Raw genomic sequence first — 24,541 nt, 5'->3', positions numbered from 1 at the left:
CCCAATCGCTCGCTGGAGACGTCTGTCTCCTCCGAGCGACTGAGCTGCACTGAGCTGGGAGGGCAGAGCTGCGTCACTAACGCTCGCTCAGCCCTCCCAGCAACTCCTTATATGGAGGGAGGGGGTGGTGCCGTCCATCCCTCCGGTGCAGCAATAAACGGCCCCTGGCTGAGCAGCATCGCTGCTTGCCAGGAAGGGGCCGAATTCCTGTCCTCTTAGACTCACAACGAAGAAATTTAGCCACAGACTTAATGATCTCATGGTTATGGGTGGATAGTAGGAGGAGAGTCTTACCATCGACAGAATGTCCTTTATAATTTTGGAGAAGAGGTTCTAAATAAATGGCGTGAATATCACAATAAAGTAAGTAATACAGGAGAACATGTTCAATGCTTTCTATATCTCTCAAACCACAGGCAAAAAACCTAGAGGAGTATGGAATTTTCTTAAACATCCCATACAATAATGTAGAAGGGAGAACATTAAAACGAGCTAGTGATTTAATAAACTTTTTCACTTCTTGAGTTGTAAAACGTTGCTCCAAAATTCGCATGTTCTGGTGTGGTTTTTTTTAATGAAGTTGTGAGATGATATATAGTCAAGGATTTGATTGCTATTGGGATTGTCTGATTTATAGAGGTTTGTGTAATACTCCATAAACGAGTTAGCTATTTTATCATAGTTAGTTTGGATTTTGCCTTGAACATCTTTAATATAATTTATATTTCTGGAAGCAATGGTTTTCCTAACTTTCCATGCCAGAAGTTTCAGAAATTTCAGAGATCTATAATTCTGTTTTGTATATAGTAATTCTTTCTGAATTTGGGATGTTTCTAAATTTTCCAAAATTTTTCTTTCTGCCAATATTTTTTTTGGAGATTTTTTGCTGCATTTTTTGTGTGTTCGAGTACCAATTTCCTAATGTTAGTCAAGGTTTTGTATCTGATTTTATCTCTCTCTTTGTTTGGTAGTAAGCTACTTAGATCATCTTTCCTCTTATCACCACTTTCATGGCATCCCACACTGAAGATTGGGGAGCCCCACATTGTGAATTGATATCAAAATACTGTTTTAATTCAACGATGATTTCAGAATAAATTGATTTATTAAATAAAAGAGATTTACTCAATTTTCAGTGTGTCTGTTTTTTAACTATATTTTGGGGGGATAAGATACAATTGATTCATGTGTGGTCTGACCAAATTTTATTGCCAATAAAATTTGTGAGGATTTTGCTAGGTTTATTAGATTGAGGGATAGGAAAATATAAACAATTCTAGTATAGATCTTGTGGGTACATGAATAATAGGAGTCGTTTCTTTCTGTTGAGTGATGGTATCACCAAACATTAGGAAGGTCAAATTTGTCCATAAGACCTGCCAATTCAGATTTTTTGTTTTTTATTTTAGACTTATTCTGGTGTTTGTTTTTGTGGTGATATCTAATTTGGGTTGCATGATAAGGTTAAAGTCGCCTCCTATCATTTCACCTTCAGCAAAGAGGTGAAGCTGATCAGGGGTTTCGTCCATAAATTGTATTTGGTTTTGGTTATGTGCTAGGGTAGTTTTTTCATTTTCTAAAACACCTTTTGAAAATATCTACCTACCTTTACTATCAATTTTAGCAGCTGTTAAAACAAATTTGATGTTATTTGATAACAGAATCGCCACAGCCCTTGATTTAGAGGAACCTGGAGCCTGATACTGCTGTCCATACCAATTTGACTTAAAGAATGGGAGCGTTGTCTTTTTAAAATGGGTCTCTTGGAGGAACAAAATTGTTGGTCTGAGTTGAATTAGTATATTTGTCATTCTTTTAACCTTAAATTGTTATTCAGACCCCTACAATTAATTGAAACTATTTTATAGTCTTGATACATTAGTTAAAATAAAAATAAGCAATAGGCTTATCTCCTCCTGTATGATTTTCAATAGAATAAGTACAGCTAGCTGTTGAATTGTCACAGGAACATGCATAACAGTAACACTTAAATCTTTATTTTAAAAAGATGTTTACATAAATGTGACCAGAAGTAATTCTGGCATCAATATTCCCTTCAGAGATTTTTGTTGAATTCAATGACCATATGAAATCAAATAAAGACAGGTCCTTATCAATTCAATTCAAATACCTTTAATGGCATACGGGTTCCTTATGTATTTCAAATCTTTTAGAACCATAGTAATAAATTCTACTCTCAACCAAATTAAACCAAAAAACCCTTTCTTATCTCCCCCCCTTTCCCTTACCACCTCCAACCCTTCCCCCCTAATTTTCTTGGCAACCAAGGCCATTAAGCCTAAAATAAAATTAATCAAAAAAAAAACAATCAGACTAAACTAACAGATAGTTTAAACTTCTTAAGATTCCTGTGGACTCTTGTCCAGAGAAATGAAGGCAAGGTTACAGCCGTCAGTCCTAGATTCCCTAGCATCAGGGGAGCATAGAGACTCGGGTCTCTCTCCCCCTCCCCCCGGCAGCAAACAATAATGTGAATGGGAGCTGAATTGAAGTACTTAAACTCTGCATATAACAGATATGAGTTCCAGGATACAGGACATTTGATACTTGCAGAGGATAACTGTAATGATTTCAAGAAGTGGATGCATGTGTTTGGTTTGAGCTAGGTGAAGAGTGGGGGTGAGAGAGGGAAGAGTGAGTGATGTGATTGGTTGATGACTGAGAGTGTGGGTGGAGTGAATGGAGTTTAAGACTGACAGTAGGGAGAGAAAAGTGTCAGTTAGAAGAAAGCAGGCTAGCTGTGTGCTGCCTGAATATGTTGAAGTGTTTATGAGAGAAATATAACCTGTGTGGAACCTGAACTGAGCATGTTTGTGAAAGGACACTCAGTCAGGGAAAGGGAGGCCAGCTGTGTGCTGCCTGAGCAGGTTTAATATTTCTGTGAATAAGAGTCAGAGAGGCTAGCTGTGTGCTGCCTGAGGAGTTTTAAGCATTTCTGTGAGACAAATATTGAGTTAGAGAAAGAGGCTAACTGTGTGTGAAGCCTTGGAAGAGATCTGTGTGAATGAGAGTAAATGAAGTACCTTTAAGAACCGAGAACTACTTTTATGAAACCAATACGCTTCTTAACTAAATAAAAGTTTATTTTGTTTTATTATATCCCAGTGTAGCTGTCATTGCTATATTCCATTCCTATTCTCAGGGCCACATAGAACCACGAAGGAGCCTGATGCTTAGGAACGTTACCAAAGGGAAAATTTAAATAAAATATCTTGGAATAAAATATTCCTGGTGGCAGCAGACTACTCAGAGGGTTAAGGGATAGATTAAAAGAAAAATCTACCCCAAGGAAAGTAAAGATCATAACAATAACAATTATGGAAATTGTTTAACTGGGATCCTGCTTGTTTTAGGTGGTTTTGATGTCTTAGTCAAAGCCTGTGGAGGTTCTTCATCTTTTTCATTGTTGGAAAGATTCAAATTTAGTGCTTCCAGAAGTGCCATGCCACTCTCTTTGTCACTTGCTTGGTAGGTCTTTTTATTTCTATGTATTACAAGATTGGATAAGTCCATTTATATTGACTATGGGCTTCTGTAAGGATCTTTGTAATTTCTTTAAGTGCTTTTAGTTTCTTCAGGTGAAAGGTCTTGGTAGACATTAATCTCTTTTTGATTGAGAAGAAGTGAACCTTTATGTCAGGCTAGTTTGAAGATCTTTTCTTTGGTGCGGTAATGCAAAAATTGCACAATTATGTCCTGTGGAAATTTGGCTTGAGTGGGTATTAAAGGGCCCACCTTATAAGCTCTAGTAATTACTGGAGCAATTCCTTCTTCCAGTTTTAAAATACTGGCGAGCCAGGATGAAATAAAAGCTCATAACTCAGTATTACCTTCGACATTTTTATCTAGTCCTGTAAATTTTAAGTTATTTTGGCGTATTGCATTGTCCAGTTCTCTGAGCTTTTCATGTACACTTTTCTCCGAGGATTGCAGGTCTTTAATATCCTACTGAATTGTAAGTCCCAGTTCAAGGGCTGTGTCTGCTGTCTGTCTTGCCTGTTTAAGAGTATCTTTTGTTTTTTTAAGTTGGAGAGCCAGAGGCTCCAGGAGTGGAGTAAATTTTGCTGAAATGCTCTGTTCCAGATCTTCTTTTAGTAAGTAACAACAAACAAGTAAGTCTTGTTTGTTGAGAGGGGCAATTTCTTCAGTGTCCTTGCTTTTGCTGGTTGCTACTTTATGAGCTCTCTCTGTTCTGGGGCCCTTAATGCTGCAGGTTTCACCAGGAGGAAAAAAAGTTTTGATAGAGGGAACCAGTAGCTGGTGTCTTATCTCTGCTGCCACTTGCTTTCCCCATGTATTTTGGTTTTTTTACCTGGCTGGCTGGAATTAAGTGCTTTGAGTTGTTGATGGGAAGACTGGGGTAGGGGAGCTCCAGCTCTATGCATCTGCCATTGCTGCACAACGCTCCCCCCCCGCCCCCACAATGAACATTATATGATTTTTTAAAAATCTAAAGCAAATGTTGAGGGAGGAATCTGTTTCAAATACAGTACAATGTGGACATTAGAAACATTTGTTTTGCTACAAAGAATCCAGTAATCCCACCATGGGAGATGAATACACTACTTTTTTTCGCCCTGGAAGGGGGCACTAATGCAATCTATTTGCGTTTATTTTGCTTCACTCACATATCCAGTGCAAAACCTACAGACAGTTTCATAAATTCAACATGAAAATCATTCATGCTAACCCACAAACCTGTCAAAGCAGCTTTTTTAGAGCTCATTCATGACAGCATATAGTGGAACTTTTTTTTTTTTTTTGAAAAATTTTTATTGGGTTAGAATCCATTATTTCCACATTTACATTCAATTTTCCCCAATTTTTTCATCTCTAACCCCCTCCCTTTCCCCCCCCCTTTTTGTTGACTTCCAACAGCTTTCCAACCCTTTGTCCCCTTTCCCTTACTTTTATTAGCTTCCTCTATCTAAAACAAATATATATTCTCCATTATTCTAAGCAGTACATCCTTAACTATTTTTAACATTATATGCCCAAACTGTAAGCCTTTGTTTCCATCTTAGATGAACAATTTATCCCAATTTTTCAATTTCAGGTATTTCTATATATCATAAACCATATAGATCATACGTTCGTTTATATCAAACAATTTGACTTATTCTCTATATATATTACTCATTCTATCTTTTTATAATAGTTCTATATATCTCTCCTCACGTAGTCAATCAATTTGACCCATCTATATCTTCAGACATTCAGTTTGGTACAAAACTTGTCAGAAAAAAAAAGAAAATATTGTTAGTTAATCGCTCCTTATATTTAGTCCTTATAATTAATTATTTTCTCTATGTTCTGTTTGTTAACCTATATATATCTATATATATGTCAATCTATTAATCTGACTGCTTATTAATTCACATTTATCTCTTCTCCCCCCGGTAAAGTCTCCCCCCTCTACTTCAATACTTCAGTAGTTCTCAAACTGCCACAGTTTTCCTCCCACCTCCCATTTCTTCTCCAGGTATTGTTTCAGCTTCTCCCAGTCTGTGTTGAACTGCCCTGAGTCCAGATCTCTCAATTTTCTTGTCATCTTGTCCATTTCAGCCATATACAGCAATTTGTAAGTCCAATCTTCAATAGTTGGCACTTCTTGTACTTTCCATTTTTGCGCATACAAAAGTCTAGCTGCTGCTGTCATATAAAATATCAACGTCCTGTGTTGGGCTGGAATTCCCTCCATTCCCAAGTTCAGTAGCAGGAGTTCTGGGTTCTTATTAATTTGAAATTGTAAAATTTCACTCATTTCTCTTATTATTTCCCCCCAGTACTGCCTGGCTACCTCACACGACCACCACATATGATAGAGGGAGCCCTCATGCTTCTTACATTTCCAGCATTTATTAGAAGTATTCAAATTCCCTAGCGCAATCTTCTTTGGTGTCATGTACCAACGATAGATCATTTTATAAATGTTCTCTTTGATATTAATACATGTCGTTGTCTTCATTGTAGTTTTCCACAAGTATTCCCATGCCTCCATTGTTATTTCTTTATTAAAGTTTATAGCCCATTTCACCATTTGTGTTTTAACTATCTCATCCTCGGTATACCACTTCAACAGTACTTGGTATACCTTGGATATTCTTTTCTTATCTTCTTTAAGAAGGGTCTGCTCTAGTTCCGAATTCTCTATTCGTATACCTCCCTTTACAGAGTCCGAATTATATAAGTCTCTGATCTGTCTATACTGGAACCAATCGTAGTTAGGTGATAGTTCCTCTTGTGTCTTTATTCTAAGTTTGGATGCTTCAGTTTTAGTTATTTCTTTATACGTTAAACATTGTTGTTCATTATCAACAGCTCTCGGGTCTATCACCTCATATGGAACCACCCACAAAGGGGTTCCTTCTTGTAGATAAATTCTGTACTTCTTCCAGATTATGTATAGACTTCTCCGAACAAAGTGATGCAGGAACATCGAGTTGACCTTTACTTTGTCATGCCATAAATATGCGTGCCATCCAAATATTTTTTTATATCCCTCTAGGGCTAATAGTTTCTTGTTCTTTAATGTCATCCATTCTTTCAACCAAACTAGGCAGATTGCATCATGATAAAGTCTCAGATTGGGCAGTTGCATTCCGCCTCTTTCCTTTGCATCTTGTAAAACTTTCACTTTCACTCGAGGCTTCTTGCCTGCCCAAACAAAATCTGATATTTTCCTCTGCCATTTTTCAAATTGTTTGGAGTCTCTGATGATTGGTATTGTCTGTAGCAAAAACATTACTCTTGGTAACACATTCATCTTAACTGCTGCAATCCTGCCCAACCATGACAAATTCAATCTATTCCATTTAATCAAGTCTCTCTCTATCTGAGTCCATAGTTTTTCATAATTGTTTTTGAATAGATCTATGTTCTTTGCAGTTAATTCGACTCCCAAATATTTCACTTTACTTGTTACTTCACAATCCGTTGTTTCCATTAACAATTGTTGTTTCTGCTTAGTCATATTTTTGCATAATATCTTTGACTTCTTTTTGTTAATGAAGAAACCTGCCAAGTCTCCAAACTCCTTGATCTTATCTATCACTCTTGGCATGTTCTCCAATGGGTCCTCTACAATTAACATTATGTCATCCGCAAATGCTCTGACCTTGTATGAATAGTCCTTTATTTTTATTCCACGAATTTCATCATCTTGACGTATTTGTATCATCAGAATCTCCAATACTAAAATGAACAACAATGGAGATAACGGGCAACCTTGTCTTGTTCCTTTACTTATCGTCAATTTCTTGGTCAATTCATCATTCACCACAATTGCTGCAGTCTGGTCTCTATAAATTTCCTTAATTGCTCTGATGAATCTTTCTCCCAATTGTAGCTTTTCCATAGTGGCAAACATAAAGTCCCAGTTTAAATTGTCAAACGCTTTTTCAGCGTCAACAAAGAAGAAACCAACCTCTTTGTCACAACGCTTGTCATAATATTCAATAGCATTGATCACTGTCCTTAAGTTGTCTCTTATTTGTCTGTCTGGCAAAAAGCCTGCTTGTTCCTCCTCTATGACTTCCGAGAGCCACCCCTTCAATCTCTCCGCCAATATCTTCGCAAAAATTTTATAGTCATTGTTGAGTAGCGATATAGGTCTATAATTTTTCACATTAGTCAGGTCTTGGCCCTCTTTTGGGATCAATGATATATTCACTTCACTCCAAGTTTCTGGAATCCTTTGATCCCTTAAAACCCCATTCATCACCTCTTTTAGGAATGGTGCCAGTTCATTAGCCATTGTCTTATAGAATTTAGCCGTAAGTCCATCTGGCCCTGGCGCCTTTCCTAGATTTGCAGATTGTATTGCCTTACTTATTTCCTCGTCAGTTACTTCACTATTCAACTTATTTCTCCAAGCTTCCGAGATTTCTGGAAGTTTGGTTTTCTCCAAATATGACGCTATTGATTCTTTGTTTACTTCTTTTTTATTATACAGCTTAGCGTAAAATTTATAAAAGGCTCTACTAATGGTAGCCTGCTCCAAATACGTTTTGTTATCTTCGCAAATTTTATTTATTATCTTCTTTTCCCTTTTCTTCTTCAATTGCCATGCCAGGTACTTCCCAGGTTTATTTGCACCCTCAAACGCTTTTTGATTCAGTCTTTTGAGATTCCACTCCAATTCTTTATTGCTCATTGCTGTTAGCTGTTCTTGAAGTATTTTAATTTCCTGGTATACCTTCTTTTTCCCTGGTCTCTTTTTTAGCTGTATTTCTTTGGCTTTTATTTTCTCCTCAATCTCTTGTCTTTTCTCCTCTTTCTTCTTTCTTGCTCTACCATTTAAGTCCATTAGTATGCCCCTTACAACCGCCTTGTAAGCATCCCAAACTTTATTGGTTGGTACTTCTTTATTCACGTTGTATTGTATAAAAAACTTTGTCTCTCTTCTCAGTATTTCCATATTCTCTCTTTCCTGTAACAAGTCCTCATTTATTCTCCATGCTTTCCTTTTTCTCTTTTTTCCAAATTTCCACATAATTGGGTTGTGATCTGAGCCTACCATAGGCATTATTTCTACCTCCTTAGTCCATAATGCTAAGTCTTTTGAGGCCCAGATCATATCAATTCTTGATAATGTAGAATGCCTTGCAGAATAAAAAGTAAACTGTCTGCTTTTAGGATATTCTCTCCTCCATACATCTTCAAGAGTCTCTTGTTGAATCAACTCAAAAAAAAGCTTTGGTAATAGTCCTCTTTTCTTTTGTGCCGTTGTAGTCTTTTTGTCTAGTTCCAAGTCTGTCACTCCATTGAAGTCTCCAGCAAGAATTATCTGGTCGTATGCAAGATCGTCTAAATGCTTCCTTAAATCCTCAAAGAAGCTTTCTTTTGCACCGTTAGGTGCATAAAGTCCGACTACCAACACTCTCTTTAAATTCCAAATACATTCCACTGCTACAAATCTAGCTTCCACATCTCTCATAACAAATTTTGGCTGTAGCTCCTCTTTTATGTACAACACCACTCCTCTTTTTTTCTTGTTGGAGGCCGCTACATATTCTTTGCCCAATTTTCCAGATTTTAAATATTTTACATCCTGCTTTCTGATATGGGTCTCTTGCAAACAAACAATGTCACATTTTTGTTTTAGTAGCCAGTGAAAAGTATTTTTCCTCTTATTCGGTGAGTTTAGTCCATTTACATTCCAAGATAATACTTTACACTCCATACTCATGATCTTGTTGGTAAGTCTTTTTCATTGTCCTTAATAAATCGCTCCATCTCTCGCTCAGATCTGATGCGTTTTTTGGCCCCTCCAAACTCAAAGGACACTCCTTCCGGTAACTCCCATCTGTACCTGATTTTCATGTCCTTCAAAATCTGAATTAGCACTTTATATTTTTTCCGGTCCAGTAACACTGATCTGGGCAGTTCCTTCATTATAATAATCATCTTGCCATCAATCTCCAATGGATCTTGAAACTGTTTTGTCACAATCCTCTCTTTCATATTTCGTGTTGTAAACTGCACAATCACATCTCTTGGTAGTTTCCTCTGGGTTGCTATTCTCGAATTCACACGGTATGCCACATCTAGGATAGCCACAACTTCCTCCTCCTCCTTCCCCAGGTACTCAGCCAACACCTCAGTCATCTGTTCTTGCGCTGACTTTCCTTCCACTTCTGGCAAGCCACGAAAACGTAGCTGCTTCTCCATGTTTAGTTTCTGCAACTGACATTCTCCCCTTCACCAATCTCATCTCTGTTTGTTGCGTGTCTGCTAAATTCTCCATCGCGTCTTCTACTGTTTTAACTCTCTGCTGCGTTCCTTGTAATTCACTTCGTATTGTTTCCATACCTTTTTTCACTTCTGACAGCTCCGATTTTACTGTCTGTGTAACCTCTTTAACCTCTTTTATCAGCTCCAATTTCGTGTCCTTAAGTTCTTTAATCATATCTAAAAGTTTTTTGTCCAGATTTTTATCCAGGTTTTCTATTGCCGATTGCCACTCTTTTTTTGACATCGTGGGGCTTGCTTTAGCTCGCTCCCACGAATCCGCTCTCTTCCTTAACTCCGTGGCGTAAAATTTAACGTTTTTCTATTTTAAATGTCCCGGTCTTCTTATAGAAATTAAATTTTAAAGAGTCCAAAATGTCGGGCGTCTTTTCTCTATGGTTTCTCTATGATTTTGTAATCCAAGATGGCCTACTTCCTCTTCCGCTGAAGCCGCGACCCTTCCCCTTTCAAAAATGGCGATTCCCTACTTCCTGCCCTCCAGCAAGGGCCGCTTCTCTCCAGCCACTCTATTGTTATTACGCACTTCCTGTCTCCCGTCTTCCCACAGCAGATCTCGCGATGGTGTCTTTTTCTCACAGCTCCAAAGCCACAGGTATTCAAAACAATAGTCCCATTTCTTTAATAACTTCTTTAAACTTAGTCTCTTTTTAAATTCAATTCCTGCCGAGTCTTCCCCTCCTTTTCACTAGTCTGTTGCAGTTTAAAAATCTACTTTTTTTCCTCTCTGTTTTTATCAATCTGTCCCGTCTCAGAAGATAATGATCTTTACCTTCTCTTCACTTTTCTCGGGTTGTAATCGCTGTTTCGATTTTAAGTTCTCCTCTCAGCTTCTTCCCCCAATCGATGCTTGGGTATGTAGGTCTTATGCCAGCCGAATTGGCCCCAAAACTGCCGCAGAGATTATAGCCGACCCGTCGCAAGGTGGGACCTCAAGGATCGGGGGGAGACTCGTTGTATAGAGCCCCCCCTCGTCCGAGATCTAGCTCACCCTAGGGTCTTGAGCGTTCTTTGCCTGCTCCCCGCCTGAGAGCAGTCGGCCGCGGGCTATTTTTACCCCGCCGGCCGGTTAAAACGGCAGTCCGGTCAGCTCCGCAAGTGGAGCTGCGTTAGACCTCCATGGATCCCAAACAGGAAGTCCACCAGCATATAGTGGAACTTGACAACTTTAACACTAGTATGTCAAAACGTAAATTCTGTGGTCTGGAATTTTGACAGCTAGGCATTTGATTTTCTTTAGGATGGTGCTCTCAGCTCATCTAATCTCTGCCCATGACAAAGATTAGATGCATGCATCTGACAAAGAGAACTGTGGTTCTCAAAAGCTTATGCTACAATAAAGTTGGTCTTAAAGGTGCCCATGATATTATAAAACAGCAAGAACATGAAATGTGTATTTTTTAAAAAAGTAGCAATGATTTTTGCTATTTTTGGCCAACTCAGAGATCTGTATGAATTGAAATGTTTCTAGTGCTCCTCTGCAGATGCAGGTTTCACAATACAATGGGATAGAGAGTGATTCACACATATACAGAATAAATTGGGCAGTGCCAGAGAGAAAGATCTGTAGGTTCTGATAGAAGAGTTTTGGCCTGGAATGTATCTGGCAAACATATTTTATATAACCATCTTGCTAAAGAGCATGCCACAGCGGTCATGTGAAGGCCCCATAATGTGGCCATGATAACGGCAAAGGCAGCTTTCTTCACAGCTACCACCACACTCACTCAGCTACCTTCCCCTGCCTGAAATTTTAGTGAGTTGCTGTCTGTCTGGGCAAACAATGCTAAGCTAGATAGACCTATGGTCTGACTAGGTATAAAGAACTTCATATGGTTACATGAAGATCACCACCTGTAAAACATATTCTTAGTTATCTGCTGAACTAGGAGTGTGCGGCGCAACATTCATATACCAGTTAATTAGTCATATTTATGCCATTCTGGCAAAATCCATCTATGCTGGTTCAAAAGAGAGGATCCTGGATCAGATCCAGGAAGCATGATACCAATGGGCCAGATTAAATCTAGTTTATTTGGTTTAATCTGGCAAACACTGCAGTCTGGCTTCTCGAGCTTCCCCCCCGCCCCTCCTTTCCAGGCATGGGAGGGAGAAGCAAGACCATTTCCTTTGGCCTGTGCCCTCATGGCTCCCCACGGTCCCAGCTGGTTCCTCTCCCAGCCTCTCTGCCTGCTGCCTCCTTTCCCCTGCTGGCCTTGCACCACTCTCCAGCCATGGAGCTTGCCTTGGCACGTTGAGCCACTCTGAGCTGCTGCCACCTCACTCGTTGCTCGTCTGCCTCTGCTGCCTGCTTTTCTCTGAAAGGTCTGTGAATTCCTATCCTGCCTCTACCCTGAGCTCAAAAAAACCTCTCCAAGCTGCTGCTGGCTGCCTTTTAAAATTCGTGGCTTGTCTAGTGAACCTGACTGCCCCTTGCTTCTGTTTGGGATTCTTTGGTTTGACATTGGGGTTCTCTGGTTTGACATTGTTCCCTTGCTGTAATTTGGTTCCATTAGGCTTTGTGGTTCAGATTGCATGGGGCTTGCATCAGGACTGGCTTTTGGACAGGGGCTGCCTTTGCTTTACGTTTCTCTTTGCCTTAGAAAAGTCTTAGAAATGTTTCCCCCATAGGAAACAATGGAGGGTAGCTTGGGGCACCTGGGTCTAATCTTCCTGAAATTTGGGGAATTTTTAGTGATTTGGATGATGGACTACAGGGGATGATCATTAAATCTGCAGGTGATACTAAATTGAGAGTGATAGCAAAGATGGTAGAACACAGAATCAACATTCATGATTATCTTGACAGGCTATAAAACTGGGCTAAAACTAACAATATGAATTTCAACAGAGATAAATGTACAGTTCTGCGTTTAGGTAGGAAAAATCAAAGGCATAATTATAGAATGAGAGAGACTTGTCTTAGCAGCAATACATATGAAAAAGATCTACGGATCTTAGTAGATCATACACTGAAGATGAGACAGCAATGTGATGTGGTAGCTAAAAAGGCAAATGCAATTTTAGGTTCTATCAACAGAAGTATAGTGTTCAGATCACAGAAAGTGATGATATCACTTTAATCTGCTCAGGTCAGATACCTAACATACTTGGAGTATGTTATTTAAATTTGGGCACCACAGTTTAAAAAGAATGTTGACAAGCTGGAACACATTCAGAGGAGGGCAACAAAGATGGTGCAGTGTCTGGAGAATAAGTCTTATGAGGAAAGGCTGAAGGTATGTTTAGGTAGCAGAGTTGAGGACTGAGCAGTGATATGATAGCCCTCTTCAAGCATTTGAAGGCTGTCACATAGAGGATGGAGCAGAGTTGTTTTCTGTTGCTCCGAAAGGTCAGACCAGAAAAAACAGGTTAAAATTAAAGCAAAAGAGTTTTCGGTTAGACTTCCCTGACAGTTAAACAGTCCCCAATTCTTTTTAATATACATGTGGCTACTGATGAGATTGTCCAAAACTTGAGATTGTTGCATCCACCTGAACCTATATTTCATTGAACAAGGCTGTTCTGTACTTAGATGCTGGTTAACTGATTGAGGGGGAATAAACTAAAACTAAATCCTGACAAGACTAGCAATAAGGCCCGTTTGTTTGGAAAAATATAACAGGCTCTAGCAGCGCTTCCCCCTTCCCCGTGCCTTCCCCCATAGCATCAGTCAAGGGGAAGAATAGGGAAGAGATTGGAGGGCTCCCTCCTCTAGTCCCTTGGCTGCTGCTCCCTGGGCCCCATGGGGGTGGCAGGGAGCCCCGCCCTCCTGGCCACTGTGGGACCTTGGGAGGGCCCCACTGCTGTGCTGAGCCTTCCAACAGTGGTGGCAGGCTCCTCCACAAGTGGAGCTCCTGGGGCTCCTCCAAAGTCCTGAGGCAGGGAGAAGGCTTGGAGCCATGATGCTAGGTCTTCCATCACTGGGCCAGGGCTTTGTGGGCCCCCAGAAGCCCTGAGTGGTGCCAGGCCTTCCCACAGCTGTGCTGGGTCTTTCCAGGCCTCTGGAGGCCCCAAGGAGGCAGCGGGGAGGCAAACCAATTTGCCCTTGACTTGCTTCTTATCCCCGCGTACTGCGCCTTTTATGTCTTAGGATGCAGATCTTTGTCACGCCCTTCGCCCTGTTTCCTCTTGCTGCTGCCTGATAACCCTAGGTGGCATGGAATCAGGCATGGAAACTGTCTTCTAGAGCTTGATAATCCAGCGATGCTGATCTATGCTACTTTAACATAGTCTATGTGGGGCTGTCTTTAAACAACTCAGAAACTTCAACTGCTTCAAAATGCAGCAGTTTTTCTGTTAACTGGAGCTCATCAATTAAAATATCTCTGGTTCTTAAATATCACCATTGGCTATTTATTTATTTCTCGGTTCAGTTTAACACAATTCATGACCTGGGCTTCTTATAGGACCATCTCTCCATGTATGGACACATATAAGCTATTCCTTCAGCAACTCTTGCTGACTGTGTTATCTCTACAGACTTTGAGGTCTGTCTCAACATATTTGCAGGCTTTGTCTGCTCCAGAAAGGTCTTTCAGAAGAGGCCATCTTCCAGGAAACTGTAGAAGACAATCTTATTTTCTGTCTTTATGTATGTCCTATCTTTTAGCGTACTTTAAGATGCAATTTTTTAATGATTTACATGGTGGCTGCCTTGAGAACTGCAACAATGTGAACATGCATGTTTTAATAAATATATTATTTTATGAATTTCATTTTAAAAATTAAGCCTAGTATCTTTAAATATTTCCACAATCTATGAGCGAATGCTAGGCATGACTTTTTCAAACAGTTACATTGTTGACATTATTAGGGATAAACTAGAAGTATGGGGAAGGAACCAAATATCTGCTGTTTCAACAGCAGAGATGCTGTCTTGGACTATGCCGTCCATACTGTTTCTGCTAATCATCAGTTAGCCATTTGGACTAGCAGAGAAGATAATTAGGATCTTTTTGCAGCTTGTCCAAACCAGGCACGCTGAATCAAATCTATCCCAATGAAAGATCCTGTCTAAAAGCAACCTAAGTCTCAGCTACTGAATCTGGAAGAACCCTAGCTCAAGCTATAAGGACACATGTCTGGAATAGCAACTCTGAAATTTGAATATAAATGCCATGTACTGAGTCAGACAATGGGTCCATGTAGCCTAGTACTGTCTACTCTGACTGGCAGTGGCTCACGAAGGTCTTTCCCAACAACATATATTTGAAATCCTTTTGCTAGAGATGTTTGGAATTGAACCTAGGACCTTCCATATATGAATAATTTGGTTTATACTGAGTCACAAACCATCCCCAGATGGAAATGGTTCTAGTAGTTTTGTTGCATAGGGTTTTTTGTCTAGTAGAAAAAAAAATCATTTTTTTCATGGAGTATGTTTATGTTTAAATATGTGAAATATCAAATGTACATAGCCTAGCATTATAGCCAAGATAAGAATGCAAACAAAACAAAACCCTTCCAAAAGTGGCTAGCAGGTAAACTTCTTAGCACCATGATAGGTTCAAAGTTTATTTCTTTACAACAACTCTAAGCTAGAAGCTATCATTTTTCTAGGTGTAGGCTTAGGAAGACAGAACTGTGTAAGGCCATGTGAGTTTCTGGAGATAATAAAAAACTGGGGGCTTGTTGCTCAAATTAATAACTACAATATCCATGACAACCTTTTCCTAAGACCAGATAATATAACACAAAGCAGTGTGCAAGTTCTCAAGCTCTTTCAATTTTTTTATGAAGTTAGATGTTAAAAGTGGGGGGGGGGGGGCGGAGAAGAGAGGAAAAGCCACATATTCATAACCCCAGTATATAACAAAAGACATACTCCTCCATGGCAATTAAGATTTTTCTAACTACCAGATAGGGAAAAGTTTAAAAATTGGACTTTCCCCCCCTTTTAGAACAACAATGATTACCACTGGTTCATAAGGGCATGAAGATAAGTTTCATTAGTTGTGAGTCTTCTCTGGTCTTATGTGCAAGGCTGTGCTATACCATGCCATGTCATCAGGTTTGATATTTGCCTCAAGATTCTCAATAAACCAAAATACAAGGGCCACAGGCTTTTAATGATTTGTTAAAAAGTTCAGGTGCTATGTGAAATAGTGGTTTAATTAAACAAACAGTGGTTAATATGAGCATCTGAATTTAGGTCACTCCACTAAATGTTGTTAGTTAGCAACCGTCAAACCATGATTTGAATCCACAGTATGAAATTGCTGTGTTAACTAACTGTAGTTAATCTTAACTGCAGGTTTGCATGACGTACAAATGCAGGCATCCTGGCTTAATCCTTGCCTCCCTTTTGGCAGCACAGGCCAGGATACTATCTGGTTCTCTGGGGAGGAAGTGGTAGAAACAAGCAAAGGCAATGAAACTAGCATCTGACAACATAAACATAGATTTGAATGCTCATCTGTAAGCCAAACCCTGGTTTTCATAAACTAATTAGAGTTAAAAATCAAACATGGTTTCATATTATGTCTATTCTTCAGAATCTCTCACACAAAACTTAAACCTATCATGAAGAAATTTTAAATCTAAATGGCAAAGTCATATATGTCTGTCTACATATCTGCCATGAATATTCTCTGTGCTCTGTATTATGTGCTGAACCTCTGAGAGTATGGGAAGTGGCATTTTGGGGCCTGTCTAGCTGAGGGAGCTTATCTCACAGGTGCCTGCCACAATGTCTACTTTCATTTTCATAGCCATGTGAGAATGTGTCCTTGAGTGCCGGCTTCAGGGAAGACCCCCAGGCCTGATGCAATTCCACCTGAATTGTTCAAGGCATTCCCAGAGTGGTGGGCTCCCTTTTTGGCCACTCTGTTCACTGAAATAGACAGGACAGGGTTAATGCCAGATGCCTGGACAAACACAATATTGGTGCCAATATTCAAAAAAGGGAATTACCAACTCCCGAGTAATTACAGACCCATTAGCCTCCTGTCAATTGCAGGGAAACTTTATGCAGGACATTTAGCGAAAAAACTAAGTGCTTGGGTGTCAGAATGGAAAATTTTGGGACCAGAACAAGTTGGATTCTGTCATGGGAAATCTACTTTAGATCACTGTATAGTGCTAAAACATCTTGTGAATAAATATAAGGAAGTGAGGGGCTCCAAACTGTGTGTGGCCTTTCTAGATCTCAAGGGTGCTTTTGACTCTGTTTCAAGAGGACTACTTTGGAAGAAGCTTATAAGTGCTGGGATTGATAAAGAGATTGTTATTTTTGTTTTAAAAGTTACATCAAAACACTACGTGTCAGGTTAGATGCTCTTGCGAAGGAGATCTAACCCCCAAAATTCCAATTAATACTGTGGTAAAACAAGGCTATATTTTAGTCCCACTATTATTCAATCTCTTTATAAATGATCTGGCTCCCTTTCTGGAGGATATAGATAGCCACGCTCCAAGACTCGGGCCAATCCATGTTCCGCTGCTTTTATATGCAGATGATGCAGTTTTACTTTCTCTCTCCCCAATTGGTTTGAAAAGATTATTATCACGCTTTCATGACTTTTGCGAAATAAACAAACTGACCCTGAATTTTGAGAAATTGAAAATCATGATTTTCACAAAAACATGGAAACCTTTAAAATGGAATATAAGAAGTAATAGGATTGAGCAGGTCAAAAGTTTTCGTTACCTAGGAATCTATTTCAATTACAGAGCCAGTTGGGTTCTGCATAGGAGGGAACTGATAAAATCTGTGAACTGCAATGTACTTGCACTCAACTCGCTTCTTTTTCACTAACGGTAATCAATTTGTGCCCGTAGCTATCAGAGTATTCAACCACAAAATTAGTGCATGACTGTTTTATGGTGTACTGATATGGATTATGGCTTTCAACAAAGAAGTAGAAAGAGTACAATCCACCTTTCTATGGAAAATATTGGGCCTTCCCATATGTGTGTCTTGTGTGGCCATCTGCCTTGAAACCAATCAAAGACTCCTTGAGACTAAAGCATGGGTTAATACTATCAAATTTTGGTTACATTTACATTTTAAGAATAATGAGGATAGTCTCATCTTTTACATGCTGATGGAGTCTCAGTCATTCATGTGGCTTAACAACATAGAAAAAAAAATTAACTCAATAGGGATTAATATTGAAGATTTATTTCCCCTCACAGAAAAATCAGCTTATGCACTGATCAGACAAAGACTCCTTGACATCGAGATTCAGAATCTCTGGAGGCTTGCAATATGCAGATGTTCACCCCTAGGCTTGAGGTTTTTACCCCATGGGTATAGGGCAGATGTAACCAAAATTTGATAGTATTAACCCATGCTTTAGTCTCAAGGAGTCTTTGGAAGGGTAACCCCTATTTTATTTTAGATTTCAGATTTTTCTACAAACCCGCAGCTTCTCTTTGTAGAAAAATCTGTCTGGTCTGTTCACTGTTCCAGTCTCTAGATGTAAGCATCCACACATTTGGCCACTTTGAGAGTTAGATATACTGATGATGTTGAAAAATAACTTCTCTCTACAACAGCCAGTCCTCTCAAAGAGGCATATAAACTGGTTTCTCATCATGAATACAATGCCCAGTCATTTGTGCAGGGCCAATATCCTATAGAAACAAGGCTTAAAACTTCACCTCAACGTGTGTTCACCCACAAAGTTTTATTTGATAAACAAGGTGCAATAAAGCTATGCAACAGGCATAGCAACCAACTTACCACTGAGTCAAGAAACCTAATACAGCACTCAAGCTCTGGACGAGTCTCACAGAACTGACGAAAAAGAAGTCTTCCGACTGGCTGCTTGTCACATAAACTGTGGTAACCTCTCTCTAGAAGAAAAAAAGACAAGGAAGGTGAAAAAGTGAGGAACTTTTAAACATCTTTTGGTCTGGTTAGGACGTTTTCTTTTTTAGAAGTTCTTATGTTAAGATAGGCAGACATAAATCCACACAAAAATGAAAACTTTTGGCCAAGGCTGTGTATAATTTGCAATTGCACCCAGAGAAGCGCAGGAACAGGTACTGAATGCAGAATTTAAATGTCCTGAGAATCTAAAGCTTTCACTTCTTTAAAATGCACGTTTCCAGCTCTTTCAGCAGCAAAAAAGAAGCTTAAAGGTATATAGCTAATGCCATTTAGAATTCAATAGCTTGATCTGGGGGAGGGTGCCAGACAGGATTTCCAGTGGACAGAGACATAGATTCAGTTTCCTTGAATTAGGTTGGCACAAGTATAAAGCAGCTGGTGAATTATGCAGTTACCAGTGTAAAAGCAGCAGCCAACACCAAGAATTTACAATAGTAATATCGTTGTTTAAAGATTCACTCTCTTTTTTATTTACAAAGTGTTCAACTACATTCTGTTTCCTTAAACATACTTGATCCTGTGTTTCTCAGCACCATATGGCAATTTCTGTCACTGGAACAACCACCCATCTCTTTAACACACGATGTTGTATGGCAGGCTGTCAAACTGCAAACAGAAACTGCAGTAGCTTGTATAAATTACAATCTACTTGAGGAAAAATTTAGTACATCTCTCAACTGTTCCTTGCTGGAAATTAAGGCCCATAGTGCGTCTTTACTGTTATTTACTCTTAAGTAGATCTCTTTCAATGGCAGCTATTGGCTGTCCAATTTGGTGATGTACGGTATGTAGAGTTCTTTCCCCCGCACACCACTTATTCAACTAGTGTTACCACTGAGACATGAGGACAGCAAAATGAAGGCAGATGTCGAGGTTCTCACCATCCCAAACATTACACTGAAGTTTCTGGGAACCCTGAGATAAGCTCCAACACAGCTTCTGCCAATGTCCATTTCAGAAGTTTTTAATCTTCACTTTCAGCAAAGTATTTTTCTGTATTCTTGCAAAACAATAGTTAAAACTTTCACCACAGCTGTTTCTTTCCTAGCATAAACATGACAGCCAGTGTGATATAGTGGTTAGAACTGGACCAGGATCTAAGAGACCCAAATGGGAATCTCCACTCCTGCTAGGTGACCTTGGGGCAGTCATACATGCTCAGCCTAACCTACCTCAAAAAGTCATTTTGAAGATACAATGGAGAAGAGGAAAACAGTGTAACCCACTTTGGGTCCTCAATGGGGAGAACAGCAGGGTATAAACAATGAAAATAAATAAGCATTTTGAAGCAATCCTGCTTTTTCCATAGAACCACACCTCAATCAGATCTACATCCCACTGGTGGATGCAAACCCTACATTCCACCCCCTGGATTCCTATATACTGTAGGTCCCTGCTGTTTGCTGCATATCAGTACATTGTACAAGAATAGAGGAGGTTCCAGGTAGCTCTCATGTGTCACAGGCATGCATGAATGTTCTTGTAGGGTTCACAGGCTTATGATCAATTCTGATGCAAACAAACATATACTCAAGACTCACAGAACCAGAAACTAAAGTCACGTCATTTGCAACATGCAAGTGGTCCATTGAGAATATGAGAAGGATGGCCAAACTTACTGACCTTCTGAGTCACATGTACTTTTCAAAAATTCAAGAATCATATATCTTTTATGTTTTCAGCCAGACAGTAAAGTTAGGCAGGCAGAAATGGGTAAGAGAATATGACCCAAGAGGTAACTCTGCAAATCAATCAATCAATCAATCAAATAAATAAATAAATAAAAGTAACGCTTAGCTAGAAGCTATGACTATTCTACTCACACCACTTTTATTTCAGTTAGCACAGCATGAAAGGATGCCTCTCTGTCATTGTCTTGAACTGCCACGGCCACCAGTTTCACTGTCCAAATCTCAGATGTTATGGAGAATCCCCATATGAACAAAAACAGCCTTCATAGCAAATGATCAAAATATTACAGAAAGACTGAAATGATCAAGAGTAGCCCGAACCATGTATCTATTACTGCAGTGTACAGACAGTACAATTCTGTAAATTACTCCTGTCTAAGTGAATTGATTTTGATGGGCTTCGATTGCACAGAATTGTTGCTTCTCATGACCACGTTCCTTCCTCTTCTTTTAGTAGCAGCCCTTGCCTACTTTACTGCAAATCAGTTCTCTAGGAAGCTTCAAAAATAGCTCACAACAAGGACTTCTGGATTTCTGCCTGGTTAAAGGGGCCCACCAGATTGTTGCCATCTGGCTAATGCACAAGAATGCTCATTTAAAAAAAATAAGGAAAATTATCAAGCTTAATCTTCTCACCTAAAAAATACAGCCCCACAAACACCAAATCCCCACTCTTGAACAAAGCAAGAGTATGCATAACACCTCAAAGTCCTCACAATATTTGTTGATGAGAACAGGATGGACTCACTGGTAAAATAATAAATGACATCATTATTCTTCTTTAGTAGCAGAGAAGTTTGCAAAACCTAAATCCTACAAGATTGAGAAACTGTTTGTATATTGTAATCCTGAGGTTACATTCAAAACTTTTTATAAAAAAGATTCACTGGTCAGCTGGAAAACAAATTTCCGGTGTAGTGAGTGAACAAAAATTCAAGGAAAATTTCCAGTGATACATCCCAAGCATTGTGTGCTACAGCCAAATTATCCAGAGTTTTTACTGTCTACTTTTATCAGTATCTAAAAGATGTGTCTTTGAGAGAGAGAGAGTTGTGTAAAGATGGAGAGTTAGAGTTCTATGCTGGACTTAGTTATGTCATTTTCTGTGAAAATGCCAATAAAAATAGAGTTCTGATTCAAAAGTTTAATGAATACAGATAATGATTTCCTGAGGAAATGGAAATGTTAAATAGCTGGAAGTGAAACCATATGTTTGCAGTGGTGAATGTAACAATTTTGAGGACAATAGTTAAAGACAATGACTTCTGCTCATTTGGGGAAAATTTAAGATAAAACTATTGAGAATCAATTCTTTTGTGAATATTTCTAAAAACTAAATAACATCAGGAATATGTACAGAATTATGACCTGCAAGAATTATGATATTCGTAAACTTTTATCAACATGCTTTCATTTTCATAAAGCTCGGAATCTAGGATTACCAGTCTCCCAGTGGGGGCAGTGGATTCTCCACTCCCAGCCTCTGCCCCCCTGTCACCTTTTGCCTGGCCAGTGGGGGGAAAGGTGCAGAGAATGGACCCAGAAGCCCTGCAGAGTGCTCCAGAGGACTTCTTTGTTGCACCAGAAGTGACATCATCCCTGGCACAAGTCCTCCAGAGTGCACACGCACAAGGTGAGTACTCTAGGTGCGTCCTCCTCCCTGTCCCCCGGTTTGGGCTTTGGAGGACTTGGCAACCCTATTTGAAACAATTTTTCCACTTTGATTGAAGGCTACATTTGAAAGTAAGTAAAGATATCATCCCCTAAACAGAGCCTATGGATCATGTAACAGGATAGAACAACATTTTTCAGAGGCAGCTAGATTTAAAAAAAAATCTTGGCTAGTATAACTAACAGTGCAATCCTAAGTAGGCCTTAGACTGGAGTAACTCTTCTTAGGAAAGCACTGTATGTGGCAGCACTCAAGACTATGCAGAGGGAACTTTAAACCTTCATCCCCCACAAATTGAAGCAAGTGTTGAGAGTCAGCCACACAGCTTTGGTCAGTCAGGCAGGGTCCAAACAACGTTTGGGTGGGCCCAACTGAAGCATGTAACATGCCATCCTCCACATATGTGCCTTGACTCCCCTCCATACATGCACACACAAAATCTTAGGAGTCATAAAAAAGTTTCTATTTTGTTTCTCAAATAACATGTTCTACATTCCTGAAACTCTACCATGGCCCCCACCAAAGCTTTTCTACCAAGTTCCTGACCCCTCCCCTCCTTTTGCTGTTTTTGTTTAATATATCAAGCCTGAAGAAGAGTCCTAAACATTTTGGTTGATCCTAAGATATTATCGTGTCAATGGGCTGGATTCTGTGGAGGCCAAGAACAGAAGTAGGATGGATGATGTTTGCCTATTCCTTCCATATACTACAGACCTTCTCTCTGTGTGTGAAGAGCTGTCAAGTCACAGCTGACTTATGGTGACCCCAGCTGGCATTTCCTAGGCAAAAGACTAATCAAGATGGTTTGCCAGAAAATTTTTAGTTATTTTCAACAATTTGTTATATATTTATTTCTGTTGTTCCAACGATTTTAAAAGGCTGCCTGTTAAACAGAGCTTCGCCTGAGATGTTGGTTAATGTTAAAGCTACACATGACTTTGCTCCTTGACATTTTGTGGTCGGTGTCGTTTAGGGCTGCCAATCTCCTGCCCAGGGCAGGGGATCCCCAGTTCCCACCTCCTCCCCTGACCCCATTTACCTGGGGATCTAGGCTAATATTTCATATATTTATTTTTATGGCTCGAGGTGATTGAAACCTTTTATAAAAAGACCAATTAATTTTAAAGCTTTAGTTTTATAGTCTTGTTGATTGCAAAATCAGGAATTATACCCCGAAATCTAACTTCTCTTGCAAGTTTACTCTTATCAACAACAACTAAAAATTCTTAGATGGCTTATTTATTGATGAGTATAACTTGCTGAAAATTCATTCAGCTTCTGCCATAGTAATGGTAATTGATATAAAGTTTAATAGGAATTTATAGATTAGATTAAAAGCATCATATGGCTGTTCATATATGTACTAAAAATCTGTATATACATAATATAAAATCATTAATATACAGGTATAACAGTACAACTAATAGCCATAGGTTTGCAGAGTTGATGTTTTTCTCTTCCCTTTTTTGTTGTCTTTAACAGTTGCCATTTAAAATGAACACGTTGTTTAAACATTTTCTTGCTGACACACAGATTACCTTCAGTCATGCAGTCAAAAATCCTTAGGCTGTGGTGGCAGCTGCTGATGGAGAAACTTTTTAAAAAGCTGCACAACCTTTCAGATCTTCATTGGCCAATCAAAAGCCCTTCTGGGCAAAAGACCCACCAGGCCCCACCCATGTCCTAGAAACACATGGCAGGTACCAGGAAAGGTGTCAGCATTGCAGGCACCATGGCTCCCATGGGCACCATGTTGGGGACCATAGGGTAACTTTAGTTGGACTCTTCAACCCACATATAGCAGTGTCCCTGATGACCTTGCATCACACAGACTGTTTTGTGACCAATCAAATCAGCAGATAATTCCCTCCTTGATTTTCTTCTTGTAAGGCTGCAACACAATGCTTTAATATACGTGTTCAATCATGTGAACCGTCAAGCACACCCTACACAAAGCCCAGTTGCTTTTTAGAACGCTGAATAGCTTCGCCCACCTGGATAGGGAGAAAATAAGAAAACTGTGCTTCTAGAAAGCAGTGTTAGCATTGGCCCTTGCAAATACTTGCCATAATTCACAGCACCTTTTATGCAGCTAAATTACAAATGGAGCAGCAATTGTCTCTATGCAAAGCCAATAAATAACACACACAAATCAACTTTGATTTAGAAGAAGATGAAAGCTGCTTGCCATCAAAAGCTTCTTTTATGTACTCTTTAGAAAGACCTACATATTGTGGTGGTTGCATCGTTAGCAGTGCCTGTGGTACGATTTGAACTGCAGGTTAAAATGCAAAGTTAAAACAAAAACATGGGCTGTGGCAGGGAGAGGGGTCTTGTAATAATAGATTATAAGTACAAAAGTTCATCCTGGGTCTTAGCCAGGCTTATTTCCATTTATATGACATCCGTTATTTTCTTACACACAAAATATAGAAAGAATCTAAATTATTATTTTAGGCTTGCTGTAGGGTTTATGCAGTAATGTTTGACTTTTTTTCTTTTCTGAGCCCGCTGATGCGGGGAGGGCGGAATATAAATGTAATAAATTAAATTAAATTAAAATTAAAT

General features: G+C 39.3%; 1 protein-coding gene across 1 annotated transcript in view; it reads right to left on the bottom strand.

Annotated features, from left to right (window-relative positions):
- Window positions 1-24,541, bottom strand: part of GRK5 (G protein-coupled receptor kinase 5) — a 252,430-nt gene that overhangs the window by 104,703 nt on the left and 123,186 nt on the right. The window contains exon 3 of the mRNA XM_054983923.1: window positions 18,461-18,573. Coding sequence (XP_054839898.1) covers window positions 18,461-18,573 — 113 coding nt within the window. The remainder of the gene's footprint in view (window positions 1-18,460; window positions 18,574-24,541) is intronic.

This window comes from Eublepharis macularius, chromosome 6 (assembly GCF_028583425.1).
Source record: "Eublepharis macularius isolate TG4126 chromosome 6, MPM_Emac_v1.0, whole genome shotgun sequence".
In the NCBI taxonomy this organism is placed as follows: domain Eukaryota; kingdom Metazoa; phylum Chordata; class Lepidosauria; order Squamata; family Eublepharidae; genus Eublepharis; species Eublepharis macularius.
Note: the sequence above shows the minus strand (reverse complement) of the source record. Positions and strands in the feature narration are given on the sequence as shown.